Genomic DNA, 12,737 nt, shown 5'->3' on the forward strand with positions numbered 1-12,737 from the left:
TTGTAGATCATTTAGGGGATTTTTCAATGTTATCTATAGATTTTCTTCTCCTCTGCCCTCTTCATTTCTATACAACATTCGAACTGTCTTTATTGCTAGATTCCCATCTAATAACGCTGCCAACTCATACAATAGCTTGCACAAGTGAGAATGATCGTACGCCCAAATCCCAACCAAGAAAACGAGCACGAGCTTGCTCTACCGACTCCCAAAATGCAGTCGCACATGCCTCACCTGCGCAAGGTCAAAGGCTCGAGCCAATTGATCGTCAACGATGAACCCTTCCTAATGCTCGCGGCCGAGCTGCACAACTCGTCACTTAGCAGCGCAGAATACATGCGAACAGTCTGGCCAAACATGAAAGCCATGAACATCAACACGCTCCTCGGTTCCGTGACGTGGGAGATGATCGAGCCTGAGGAAGGGAAGTTTGATTTCGCCGAGCTGGACGAGGTCATCGGCGATGCTCGTAGACACGATCTTCACCTCGTTCTGCTCTGGTTTGGCTCTTTCAAGAACGCTCTTTCGACTTATACCCCTGGCTGGATGAGGAAGGACGTCAAGCGCTTTCCTCGCGTACACGTTTCCGAGGCGGGGGCGGTAGTTCGCACCGAGGAACTGGTGTCGCCCTTCAACCAACGAGCATGGGAAGCAGATGCAAAGGCATTTGGGAAGCTGATGGCGCACCTCAAGGAGATTGATGAAGAACACAGTACTGTCCTCATGATTCAGGTGGAAAATGAAACAGGTCTTCTTGGCGATTCACGAGACCGATCTCGCATCGCAAACGAGCTATTCGAAAAGCCCGTCCCGCAAGCGCTTCTCCAACACCTGCAGCAGAGCTCTGAGAATAACCTCCATCCCAAGTTCTTACAACGTTTCCCTCTCGTTAAATCTCTCAGGGCAGGCGAGGCTACCTGGGCAGACGCCTTCGGCCGAGGTCCAGCTGCGGAGGAAATGTTCATGGCCGACGCTTTCTCCAAGTACATCTCCAAAGTTGCCGAAAGCGGCAAGAAAGAATACCCTATCCCGTTCTACACCAACGTCTGGCTCAACGTAGAAGACGATGGCAGTAACTTGGACACTGACCTCCCGGTAGTTGTCGGCGGTGGAGGCCGTCCTGGTGTCTATCCCTCTGGTGGCCCATGTCCGCACACGCTCGACGTGTGGAAATACAACACCGCGCCCCATCTCGACTTCATATCTCCAGATCTCTATTTCCACGACTACGAGAGCGTCTGTATCGATTATAAACATGCGGGTCAGCCTTTATTCATTCCTGAGCAGCGACGGGATGAGAAGGGCGCGAGGCGAACATGGCTCGCATACGGGACTTACGGAGCACTAGGGTGCTCGCCCTTTGGGATCGACTCGGAACTCGCGTCGGAAGCGGCCATCACGCGGCACTACGGTCTTCTGGCCTCGGTGTCCGATATCGTGCTCAAGAAACAAGCGACGAATCCCGAGGATGTCATGGGGTTCTTTTTCGACGAGCTCCATGAGGATCCAAAGCCGAGGCTGTGGGTGAGGAGGTTTGGGAATTTCGAAATCACGATTGACCGCGCCTTTGTTTTTGGAAAGGAGGGGCCAGGAGCGGGCCTGATTATTCACCTTGGTGAGGGTAAATTCCTTCTGGTGGGATGGGGATTTAATTTCCTTGTCAAGAGTGTCAATCCAAAGGCGACTTTCGCAAGTATTCTGCATGCTGAGGAGAGAGTCGTCTCGAAGGATGAGGATGGACAGGTTGTGCTGAAGAGGGGGAGGGTGCTTAATGGGGATGAGCATCGACATGGAGAGTTCTTAATGATGGCGAATGAGGATCCGGATTATGGTGGATTTCCCATTGCAGTGACGCCTGGATGCAGGACGATGATTTGCGAGCTAGAGGTCTATGATGTTGAAGAGGATAAGGATGATTACTGAACTTCTTTATCGCGATCAATACATTCATGCTTGGGCATAATCGTCGTGATCAACCTTTCGCTTCGCTCAAGGTTGGAGTAAGACTAGATAGTTAGAACGGAGTTCTGTATTTAGAAGGGTTAAGTTTGACAAAACCTTGATTATCAACTATCTAATTCCTTTTTATGTAATTGCTGAGAGTGGTTGCATCTCCAAGTAGAATTGACTTTGCGCATCTAAATTCTCCAACTTCGTAAGTAGCCTCTTCAAATTATCACTCGCCTTTTTACTCAGGCTCTGCCCTTCCCCCCCCGTCCTAATATCATCAAACAAAGCAGTTCCAATATCCCTGATCTTTGGAATCAAAGAACTCCCATTCGCCTCCAACGTCTCTTGTGGCATGTAGTACAGGATTTCGAGGAGGTCTTCAACGATAGACTTTCGGTCTGTGATCAAACTAAGGGTTGTCTCTTGTACAACAGAACTGCCGACAAGGTGGATAATTTGTTCAAGTATGTTTGACTGGATATGTAGTTGAGTGATGTACAGATTTGCCGTCTGGACACATGTACCGAAATTACTCTGTGGAGGTCGAGAAAGGCCTCCCCGCCAAATCAACTCCGGGGGCAGGTAGTCGAGCGCACGCTTAATTAGATTCATGTAGTGCTGCAGACCAGCAATGGAAGGTGGCGATTCCTGCTGGCTTTGATTCCAAAGGAGGAAGAGCTTGGAAAGATAGTTCAGTCCAGGAACATAGGACCTGTCATTACCGTGCCACGGGCCATACGGATCTGGATTCTGACTTGGGTCGAGTTCGTCGTCAGAGAGCTCGAGCGGCTTCAGGGCACTGATGTTGTCTTGAGGGGTCAAGAGACCCACGTATGGGAAGCCCTTTAGGTCAGCAGAGCTAGACATTATTGTGAGTAAATAAGACGCATCAACGCTCATAACCATATTACTACATAGAGAACGTACCATCCTGCCGCAAAGACTAGCCAGTAAAGCCGCTTGAGCAATTCTTGAGAAGCCGAGGTCATATTAGGCATTTCGTAGTGTATGAGATACTTGATGCCGATCACGGCCTCGGACATGCTCGTGAAGCACTGGGCGTCATTGATTAGATGATTTGACACGCTTAGGTTGTACTTCATCTGGCACCACTCAAGGGTAAAATGTCTCCTTGGCATCTGGTGCATGTTCATCTCATCAATCACCTCCCAACATCTTTCCGGATTAACCAGCGTGCCGTAGTCTTGCGAGCTTTTGCGTCTAAGGCTGGCAATTGTGGCAGCGCACAGGGACACCACTAGCGCCGCGAACGTTCCATCTTGCGTGGCTTCCGTACTTCTGAGCCGGGTTAGGAATGCCCTACGATGCAAGAATGGTGCAACGGAATGGATCTGCTCGAACCAACTGTGCACGATCTGCTCGATCACAGGAAGAGGTGCGAGGCGATGTATGCCGTACACAACTGTTGCGGCCGTTGCGGCGACTGGGGAAACAGAGTTGCTTGAATCCAGGCCGGGTACGTTGGCTAGGTTCTCAATTGCGGGGCTCCTCCTTTGGGCTGCTACGAACCTAGCGTGAACAATCAGTCAAGCTGGTCAATCGAAGCGGCGTGTATGTGAGCAGACTGGTTCAAAGGTCCCCTTCGCTTCCGTGGTCTGTCTTGAGTACATGATATCATTAGCACATGACATGTTCGACATACCGCGCCTTCGTAAATGCACTGAAATCCGTAATGGTTAGCTTTTCTGTTGCGACAAAACCTTCGCTACCACTAATCATTGGATCATCACCTTTGTTTTCCGAGCACGGCAAGCATCGCATGCGTTGCTCGAGCGTGTTCTCCGCACGACCACCTCGTGGGTCGGGGTATCTGGGGTTGAAAGGGTTGAAACACGCTCCATTGGTCGGTGGGGGAGCAAAATTGATGAGAAGCAGCGAGGAAAATCCTCGGAGTTATATAGTGGGCCGGCTGTAGGTCGGCGGAAAGAAATATCGTGGGGAAGTTAGACAGCGGGGTCGGAGGCTAGGTGACCGCGTGGAAGAGTATTAGAGTCCGCTGCTGGATTTACGCCGAGACATATTCCCCTACTCGCTTTAGCGCGTTGGCAACCAAGGGATTGGTTTTACGGTGATAAAGAGCGGGGCGTGGCGGGGTCCCCACAGGGATTTTGCCTGACAGCCTGTCGACCCTAGCAGCCTCTAGGCCCCGCGTCTAGACTTGCGTCTAATAATGAAGTTTTCCTTCCGAGGTTTTTCCTGTTATACTATCAAATGACGGGTTACGGCAAGGCTAGCTTGTCAATGCCGTGCTAGGGATGGCTCAGACCCATGTTTACTTCCTTCTCGTCCAAATAACTTGGACCTTTCAACCTCCAGGGATGGTGTCTACTATGCTTCCCCATCCTCTTTAGGATGTATATGCGTGAGCATCTTCTCCGTATACAAATAACCTGCATTTCCCCGCAAAATCAAGCTCCATCGACGGCCATACCCAGACGACAAGACCATCGAGCACCACTCAATTGCACACCTCAAGACTAGAACTCTTCCTCTTCTGTTTCTACTTTCAATCCCACACGCGGCCATGAGTGAGAAGGAAGAAGGGTCGGCCACGGCGGCCATTGAGACCGTCCTCGCACACAACCCTCCAACCACTCCAGTGGGCGCCGACGTGCATTGGTGGCAGCAACCGAACCTACGCAACTTATACCTCCTGATGCCCTTTTTATTCCTGGGCTCCACGACCCTTGGCTATGACGGCAGTCTCGTCAACGGCCTGCAGACCATGCCCTCATGGCAAGACTGTTTGTCCTCCCCCCCAAATAGCTGCCTCGTCCCTAACTAATCTGAACGATAAGTCTTCAACCACCCCACCGGCGCCGCCCTCGGCATCATCGGTGCCATTCCCGGTTTTGGCGGCCTTGCCATTCTCCCCTTTGCCCCCTACATCGTGGACAACTTTGGTCGCCGCGCCGGAATCGCCATCGGCTGTCTGACCGTCTTCCTCGGCGCCCTCCTACAGTCTTTCCCCAACCCGTCCCACCCAAATGAAATCTACCTTGCCGGCCGCTTCATTATCGGCATTGGCGGCACTCTGACGAACGGCGCAACCCCCCTCCTCATCACCGAGATCTCGCATCCTAGACATCGCGGCAGAGCCACCACCATCTACAACACCCTGTGGTACTTGGTAAGTCGCAACCCCACGGTGCCGGCCACATAAAAAAAACAGCTAACACTTCGCCACAGGGAGCCATCATCGCCGCCTGGGTCGGCTACGGCACCCTATCCCACATGACTGGCAACATCCAGTGGCGCCTGCCAACAGGTCTGCAACTTGCCATGCCAGGCCTCCAACTCCTCGCCCTCTACTTCATCCCCGAGTCCCCCCGGTTCCTTATCAGCAAGGAGCGAAATGACGAGGCCCTCGCCTTCCTGCTCAAGTACCACGGTGACTGCGGCGCCGATGCCTTCGCCCGCTGGGAGTTTTCCGAGATCCACGAGACGCTTCATATGGAGAAGGCGGCTGCGGACAGCAGTGGGTGGTATGAATTGGTCCGCACGCCGGGGAATCGCAAGAGGTGTTTCCTCATCGTCTGCACGGCCATCTTCTCGCAATGCTCTGGCAACGGATTGGTGTCCTACTATCTCTCCTCCATCCTCAAAACTATCGGGATCACTAGGTAGGCTCTCCTCCGTCCCACCGGAACCACTTCTACATTCAGAAATCAATCCTAACTAACCCTTCCCAGCTCCACAAAGCAAGCCCTCATCAACGGCGGCCTCACCATCTGGGCCTTCCTTGTCTCCCTCTGCTTCGCCTTCACAGTCGACAAGCTTGGGCGACGCTTCCTCTTCCTCTTCGCTGGCCTCGGCATGCTAGTCACCTTCACGGTTTGGACCGCCTGCAGCGCCGTGTACGCCAAGAACGGAAGCACCGAGGCCGGCTCCGCCGTGCTCGCCATGATCTTCCTCTTCTACGGCGTCGCCGGTCTCGCCTGGCCAGGTCTCACAGTCTCCTATACAGTTGAGATCCTGCCCTACAACATCCGTGCCAAGGGATTGACACTCTGCTTTGTCTTCACGCAGTTGTCTGGTGTGTTCAACCAGTATGTCAACCCAATTGGCCTCCAGAATCTGGCGTGGAAATTCTACTTTGTGTATATCGCGGTGCTGGTGATTGAATGCGCGGTGATCTACTTCTTCTACGTCGAGACGAAGGGTCCGACGCTCGAGGAGATCGCGGTGCTGTTTGATGGGGATGACGCGAATGTCATGGCCGAGCCTATGGAGGGGAAGAAGACAGTGGGACACTTGGAGGACATGTCGTAAGAAGGGGTGTAAGATCATCAATTGTTAAGTTCTCCATATGAATGATATGCTGAATCTATACGTATACTTTGTGGTACGTTGAGTTGACCGAGATGCGAGTTGAACACATCTCTTCGAGCTAGCTAGCTCCCAGCCACCACCCTGTACTACCTTCATTGAATGTATAACCTCTCGCACTTCATGTATTAATGATATGAATAACTTTAGGATGTCATCATATCCTCAAATGTCGACCGAGCATCAGACAACACAGTATGCGCGGTCCTATAAGTTTGGACACGCTTATCGTCACCGGCCTCGCTCTTCGATGTCAACGAAATGGATTCGCAGCGATTTCGCAGCGATACCAGTGGCTCTATTGTGGCCACAAGGTTCAGCTGGCCATGGGCCTGAGAAATACGTGGACGTAACGTCGCTCTAGGATACGCTATAGATGCATTGGCACAGAATTCACAAGTGGATTGAAGTTTACACAGAGAACCAAAGTCTCTGCCATAGATTCATTTTTATATCCTGTGCTTGAATAGGTACAGAGTAACTGAGATCTATGGGCCGATGATTCGTTGCCCATGGAGAAGACACTTACAGACCTAACACTTTACGAATTGAAGGCGAACTGTTCATACAGCGCAGGTCCGGTATAGGTCGGACCACCTGTTACCCCACCCGTCATATCACCTGCCCAGCGTTGGTAGATAGTGGCTGGAGCGAGCGTGGTGGTGGTAGTAATATTAACCACGAGTGTTCCATAATCTCCGCCAAGGTCAATAGTCATTTGATAACCTTCTGGGGCTCCGGACGTAGAAAGGGGTGGGTACTGGCTATTTCTGCCTGTTGGGCGAACCTTGATGCCAGAGCAAGAAGTTTTGATAATGGCTCCGTTGAGTGCAACGTACGCGCTTACATACTCAATTCCGTCATTGCCTAAGACGTCAAACCATACAATAGAGTAAGGTCCTAGGCGCCCATGGCCCCAATACCAGCTTGCCACAGTCGTGGTAAAGCCTTCATCACCCCAGTTCTGTCAAAGGTCAGTTTCAGATTTTTAGATGATCATATATAGTTGAAGGAGTTACCTTGTCATGGTAGCCCACACCGTTGAACTGAAGTTTTTCACCAAGGATGGTGAAATCTGCAATGGCATTCGCATCAGGCATAGCATTTGCCCAGCCGATGTGCGGGGACACTTCTAAATTTGCGCCAGCCACTTTTGGTGAGCATGGATAATGGGCTGGGGCAACCTAAGAGGGAAGGAATTCTGTTAGTTACGGCTTAATCTGTTAAGGAAGATTGCGCACTTACAGAGTTCAACTGCAGGGTACCCTTAATGCCAAGGACAGGGTTGTCAACAGTGACAGTGTAACTAGACAGGTCGGGCGCTCCTTCAAACGAGAATCCAGTTCCACCCCAGGTACCAGATGCGCCGTCGCCATTCGTTGTAATGGTTGCCGACCCACCAATAAGGGGATCAGCTAAAGGATCGAAAATCAGAGTTCCGTTCGGGAAGGTTGCGAATATGTCGACAGAGAGCACGGATCCGGACGGGACGAATGGAAAGCCGAGGCTAGTAGATAGATAGAACACTATGACAACAGCAGCCTCGCTGTCCGACGATACGGCATCGAAATACCACCAGTCAAAGGAGGTGGCATTCACCTCGTTGGTCAGCTTTGGCCCATCAAGAGCGGATGACCCCGAGACAAATTGAGCAATGCTGGGTCCAACAGCAATTTTATTGGGGACCACTAGAGTTGAAGCGGCTCTGGCAGAGCCAAACAGCGCGCAGGCGGCAAGACTAAGATGCCACAGCTGCATCTTCAGTTGGATGGCGAGTTAGATATTCCTGTTGAGAGATGAAAAGTTAGACACGGTGTGGGCTGTTCCCCAAGGACTTTCGTACCATACTTATAGATTTGATGTCTTGCTCACTAGAGTGGACAAGGTGGCACAATTTTCAGAAGTTAGATGAACAGGAATGATTCCGGCTAGAGAAATCACGCATTGCAAACTAACTAGCACCTAAAATGCACGTCGAGCCATTTGCAGGAGTGCTTGTCAGCTTCACTGACACAGGTCCTGCACGACGCGGTGACATTTTGTCCCACCCTAGTAGCGTTAACCAGATAAGCTTTACGGGGAAATAGATAAGCTTTTCGGGGAAATAGTCGCGTATATGCTGGCACCTGCTACCCTAATGATTGGGTACGGTCTTTTACACATACATCCCCCGCGTTTTACATTGCGTTTCCACTTCTATAGACCTTGGAGCCTGAAGTCTGGAACCCGGGGAAATGTGGGGGAGGGAACTGTAGCGGCAGGACCATGAAAATTAGTAGAGGTCGCTCCTCGATACCGGTATCCTGCAGTCACAAGTTAATGGCCCTAATACAATCCCCCGCTTTTGCATACGTTTTCTTCAGGGCCTTCCTGCCGCTTTTGACTCCATTTTCAGTGGCGTCCAACGATATCTGCCGTAGCTCAGAATTGCCCGCGTTTAGCGGGGGAAGCTAGCGGGGGAAGCCTGCGGGGAATCATACAAAAGTTGCCAGAAAGCCTTTTTTTCAAGATGTCGGCTTCACCAATCGACCAGATCCTCGGGGCCATCCTCAGCCAGAGTCATAAAAAAGTTGTCAGAAAGCGTTCCGTCTCAGCTAGGGCGCTATCTGTCATCAAAACAGGCTCTCAGCTATTCGGTTCCCCTGCTAGGCAGCATCTATCAAGAGCGTTGTCCAGACGCTAGTATACCCCAACCCTTCACTCAGAGAGACAAAAACATGTATTTTGAAGTCTATGCGAGTCAATGGCATCTTGTCAAATCCTAGTTGGTGCTGGGAAAACTCGTGGTTCCCCGCTCGAATGACACTAGAGAAGTTCGAACAGGGCATCGGCCGAAAGGAAATAGAATAAAGTAGCCTCTACTATATTAGCACATTTGATTAGTGATTCAGGCGATTGTATTATAAGGGAAGCTCTAATGGCATAAATGCATAAATGCAGACCCAAAGTCCGCATAGGAATGATCAATAGTTTCCTTTGGATCCCTTAGAGGCACTAATCCACCTCGTTCTTCACCTAACTCATTTACCGTCTCCGGAGAAGACCACTGATTCGAACTGTCAAATAAATGATGAAGAATTTCCTCTTAGGCCTCTCGGCCCTCTTTCTGGCTTTTGTTCCCCCTGGATTGGCTCATACGGCTCCTAGCTCAATCACCTTCTCTCCGCTCCTGTATCCGGGGCCCGTCGACGTCCAGTTTACATCTAGTCCTAGCGCTGCTGACGGCCCCAGAGTTTTTCCTATTAATGCGACGACATTTGACTGGTGGTACTTCGACGCTGTGTCCGATGATGGAACTCAAGCTGTTACAATCATCTTTTTCACTTCCTCCTATATCGGGTTCAGCTTCAATCCTACAAGCGCTATCGATCCCTTGAATATTTATGTCTTCGCTAACTTCCCGAATGGGACATCAACTTCGTTTCCTGTACCGGCGACATCAGTAACGATTACTACTGATGGCAACGGGGCGACAGGTGAATGGACCGGTACCGGTATTGGTTTTCAAGGAGCAGCTGACCTCAGCACCTACAATGTCACCTTTGACAACGCCCTCTTGGGTCTGAGTGGATCCATCTCTCTTGCATCTGTGAGTTGTTTCTCTGTCTTGTGGTTCCTAAGCTAATAAATACTCAGCGCGGTCCAGGTCATTATTACTGCGGCCCGCTAGAGGCAGGACTAGACGAGCAAGTGTTGTCTAATATCGGTTGGGCCAACGTTATGCCGGCAGCTGATGCAGTCGTTGACTTGACTCTCTCGGGTCAGCCATTGAAATTTAATGGAAACGGTTATCACGACAAGGTGAGTTCTATTTCATATCCCTTTGCGTTAGTCATTGTACAAATTGTTCAGCTACTGACGATCTGGTACCTAGAACTGGGGTGACACACCATTCACGTCTGCCCTTCAAAGCTGGTATTGGGGCCACGCAACTTTTGGCGACTATAACATTGTCTTCTTTGACATGGTTGACGCTGCAGGGGAGGAGAAGGTCGGGGGATATGCACTGCTCAACGGAGAAGTTATTGGTTCTACCTGCACTACGGGGATGGTGATTCGACCAGTCGGGACGCCATATCCACCGACTCAGAGTACTGCACTCCCTACCCAGCTAACAATCAATATGACTCTCAACGATGGAAGCACCCTGTCTGCGGTTGTGACCAAGGTAGCGACCCAAATTGATATTAAGTTATATACCCGCTGGATTGGTACTATTAAGGGTACTGTCCACGGTGTGACACAATCTGGGTCGTCGGTATGGGAGCAATTTGCGGTTAACCCTTAAATTGGCTATTACTTCATATTACTTCATATTATAGCTATTTACTCTGGTTCTTTGAGTAAAATATCCTTCGCATGCGACAATGGCTGATGAAGGGCTAGCTTAAATCAGATTGTAGTAATTTAAGTTATGGTGTAACGGGGAATCCGGCAACCATGTTGGAGGAAGGCCCCTCAATTACTACCCTCATTTTCTTCTCCATCGTTCTCCTACTCGCTCGCTTCTGCTTCCGTCTCTATAGAGAGCATCACATTTGTTAACCATTCCGTCAGACTCTTGAAAATATGCACGTCGCTGCTGTCCTGCCAGGGTGCGTGATAGAAAACAGCATACTCTCCATCTGGCGACTTAATTCCCCGCCTCGCCTTTTGGAAGGTTCTCCATGTCTCTGGTGGACACATGAAATGGATGTAGCCGTCGCAATCTGCCGGGGCACTGCTGACGTAGACGTTGCCTAACTCCGTTTCATCATCGTACTGAGTATCGACCAATTCTTCATATGTACTCCCATCATCACGGGTCCGCGTCTCATTTGTTTGCGTACTTTGAAAATCATCTTCGCCATCGTCGCCCATCCACATTGCGCAGTCATCAGCAGGGCATACCGAGACGTTTTTAGAGATACCACTCCAACCACCTCCTGCAAAATTCCAGCCCCCGTAGAAACCATTGGCAACCATTGCAATCTCTTTCACATCAGGAGGAAGCGGAGCGCCTAGGTGTTGCTCAATCTCAGTAATGCGTTCAGCTGTAATGGCGGGGAGAAGAATATCGGCTGGTGAGTTAATTCCGGCAGCTAAATAGTCTCCATGGTAAACAGAGAAGGCGGCTATCGAGAGTCGTTGAAGGAGATCGGATACCGGACTTTCAATTGGTTCTTTGTGGATGGAAACTCCACTCGGCCGTTCGAGTTTGGTATCGAGAGCTGTACACACTTGCTGCACAATTTCTTTCGCTTCTTCGGCGTTATATCTCTTAATTGGTGGATCAGACATGAATGTCATGAGCAATTGATAGAAAGCTGGATTGCAGAAGAACTCGTCTCCAAATCGGTAAATTCCAATTTGTTGGAAAATCTCGCAGGCTCTTTGAAAATGGCCAAGATACATCGTAATGATGAAGTACGAACGGTCGTTAAAGATGTTACCGTAGCCCGCTGGTAGTGTCATGGTCGATAGCTTTTCTAACGCCTCAAATGCTTCTTGAAGGGTTTCTCGACTCGGTGGCCTTCCATCTTTGGGCTGACACAACAAATGTGCGCAGATGGATTGGGTCCAACAGTCACTCGAATCCTTCCACTGATGTACATCATAGTCATCACCAATGGCAATCCCCTGCGTCTCCGTAATCCATGATGCATCACTCCACCCGTCGTAGAACCGCACATTCTCTGGGTCGCTGAGTCGCTTTTCTTCAGCGAGGCGCTTTTCGTCCCACTGCGGCCATGGTGTGTTTGTTGGTCTGCCTAAGAAGTAGCTCCAGAAGAATTCGAAAGTGCGTTCCCCTTGGGGCATGTTGCAAAACTCTGGCACTTGAAAGAGCTTTCCGAGAATGGCATTTGCGGCATCAGGTTTGCAGCTGACGATGAGATCATCAACAAATCTGATAATCAGTTCTGCAGGTTGGGGATCATAACAAGTCGGACTGTTGTAATCTAATGGGAAAGCAATTAAATCGCTGGCGCAAATTTGGTCACATGTCCAGCGAAGTACGGATCTGACTTCTTTGCGGATCGCCATAATTGACGATGCGATGGTTTCTTGTGATTTTGCGATTGAAGGACTGGAGTATGTACGTAGAAACAACGTATGTCGAATATGTGCAGACGATTAGGCATGGAATACGGGGACCACACACGAATTGTACGGTGTCTCCGGTGTAAGGTTAGTTGTTTCCAATGTCAGTAGAAACGTACAACAATGTTATCTTCTAATGTCAAAGTGACGGAAGTCCTGGTGAAGGCTCAGACTCTTACAAATCCTCATCGCCTATTGTGTGTGCATAAGAAGGTTTGTTGGGGGGAACGGACATTCCCGCTAGCACACGGTGTATGGAGGTGTTCGACGCTTATTTGTGTGGGGTCCCTGGCCCTGAATCATATTGTAATAACTAAATTGGGCAATCTGAGAGTTGAAGAATATGCCACACCTAC

General features: G+C 50.2%; 6 protein-coding genes across 6 annotated transcripts; 3 read left to right on the top strand and 3 right to left on the bottom strand.

Annotated features, from left to right (window-relative positions):
• Window position 1: 1 nt before the first annotated feature.
• Window positions 2-2,040, top strand: VE01_07452 (uncharacterized protein). The gene has a single exon (XM_018276887.2). It carries the CDS (start codon window positions 151-153, stop codon window positions 1,921-1,923), a length of 1,773 nt encoding a protein of 590 aa, XP_018128718.2. The 5' UTR covers window positions 2-150; the 3' UTR covers window positions 1,924-2,040.
• VE01_07453 (uncharacterized protein) lies at window positions 1,890-3,986 on the bottom strand. The gene is made up of 5 exons (XM_059463883.1): window positions 3,702-3,986; window positions 3,537-3,631; window positions 2,878-3,480; window positions 2,059-2,809; window positions 1,890-2,006 (listed from the first exon to the last, which is right to left on the bottom strand). Exons 1-4 carry the CDS (start codon window positions 3,810-3,812, stop codon window positions 2,086-2,088), a joined length of 1,533 nt encoding a protein of 510 aa, XP_059319550.1. The 5' UTR covers window positions 3,813-3,986; the 3' UTR covers window positions 1,890-2,006; window positions 2,059-2,085.
• Window positions 3,987-4,135: 149 nt separating this feature from the next.
• VE01_07454 (uncharacterized protein) lies at window positions 4,136-6,778 on the top strand. The gene is made up of 4 exons (XM_018276889.2): window positions 4,136-4,715; window positions 4,770-5,101; window positions 5,161-5,594; window positions 5,664-6,778. The coding sequence occupies exons 1-4, from the start codon at window positions 4,496-4,498 to the stop codon at window positions 6,241-6,243; spliced, it is 1,566 nt and encodes a 521-aa protein (XP_018128694.1). The 5' UTR covers window positions 4,136-4,495; the 3' UTR covers window positions 6,244-6,778.
• Window positions 6,742-8,300, bottom strand: VE01_07455 (uncharacterized protein). Its single transcript, XM_018276890.2, has 4 exons — window positions 8,144-8,300; window positions 7,546-8,086; window positions 7,320-7,484; window positions 6,742-7,264 (listed from the first exon to the last, which is right to left on the bottom strand). Exons 2-4 carry the CDS (start codon window positions 8,056-8,058, stop codon window positions 6,842-6,844), a joined length of 1,101 nt encoding a protein of 366 aa, XP_018128693.1. The 5' UTR covers window positions 8,059-8,086; window positions 8,144-8,300; the 3' UTR covers window positions 6,742-6,841.
• Window positions 8,301-9,370: 1,070 nt separating this feature from the next.
• VE01_07456 (uncharacterized protein) lies at window positions 9,371-10,588 on the top strand (the record flags this gene model as incomplete). The annotated part of the gene is made up of 3 exons (XM_018276891.1): window positions 9,371-9,889; window positions 9,937-10,101; window positions 10,175-10,588. The coding sequence occupies 3 exons, from the start codon at window positions 9,371-9,373 to the stop codon at window positions 10,586-10,588; spliced, it is 1,098 nt and encodes a 365-aa protein (XP_018128692.1).
• Window positions 10,552-12,581, bottom strand: VE01_07457 (uncharacterized protein). The gene has a single exon (XM_018276892.2). It carries the CDS (start codon window positions 12,322-12,324, stop codon window positions 10,795-10,797), a length of 1,530 nt encoding a protein of 509 aa, XP_018128691.1. The 5' UTR covers window positions 12,325-12,581; the 3' UTR covers window positions 10,552-10,794.
• Between the last annotated feature and the right edge of the window lie 156 nt (window positions 12,582-12,737).

This window comes from Pseudogymnoascus verrucosus (genome assembly GCF_001662655.1).
Source record: "Pseudogymnoascus verrucosus strain UAMH 10579 unplaced genomic scaffold scaffold_34, whole genome shotgun sequence".
Taxonomy (NCBI): Eukaryota; Fungi; Ascomycota; class Leotiomycetes; order Thelebolales; family Thelebolaceae; genus Pseudogymnoascus; species Pseudogymnoascus verrucosus.

Excerpts from the sequence above, each read along its gene's own strand:
- VE01_07457 (XM_018276892.2), bottom strand. The coding sequence starts at position 12,324 with ATGGCGATCCGCAAAGAAGTCAGATCCGTACTTCGCTGGACATGTGAC.
- VE01_07452 (XM_018276887.2), top strand. The coding sequence starts at position 151 with ATGATCGTACGCCCAAATCCCAACCAAGAAAACGAGCACGAGCTTGCT.
- VE01_07454 (XM_018276889.2), top strand. The coding sequence starts at position 4,496 with ATGAGTGAGAAGGAAGAAGGGTCGGCCACGGCGGCCATTGAGACCGTC. Across the intron at positions 4,716-4,769 it reads CATGCCCTCATGGCAAGACT|TCTTCAACCACCCCACCGGC; the intron begins GTTTGTCCTCCC and ends CTGAACGATAAG. Across the intron at positions 5,595-5,663 it reads AAAACTATCGGGATCACTAG|CTCCACAAAGCAAGCCCTCA; the intron begins GTAGGCTCTCCT and ends AACCCTTCCCAG.
- VE01_07453 (XM_059463883.1), bottom strand. The coding sequence starts at position 3,812 with ATGGAGCGTGTTTCAACCCTTTCAACCCCAGATACCCCGACCCACGAG. Across the intron at positions 3,632-3,701 it reads GCCGTGCTCGGAAAACAAAG|TGCATTTACGAAGGCGCGGT; the intron begins GTGATGATCCAA and ends TACGGATTTCAG. Across the intron at positions 2,810-2,877 it reads CTAGTCTTTGCGGCAGGATG|CTCTGCTGACCTAAAGGGCT; the intron begins GTACGTTCTCTA and ends AATAATGTCTAG.
- VE01_07455 (XM_018276890.2), bottom strand. The coding sequence starts at position 8,058 with ATGCAGCTGTGGCATCTTAGTCTTGCCGCCTGCGCGCTGTTTGGCTCT. Across the intron at positions 7,485-7,545 it reads GTACCCTGCAGTTGAACTCT|GTTGCCCCAGCCCATTATCC; the intron begins GTAAGTGCGCAA and ends CTTCCCTCTTAG. Across the intron at positions 7,265-7,319 it reads GTGTGGGCTACCATGACAAG|AACTGGGGTGATGAAGGCTT; the intron begins GTAACTCCTTCA and ends GACCTTTGACAG.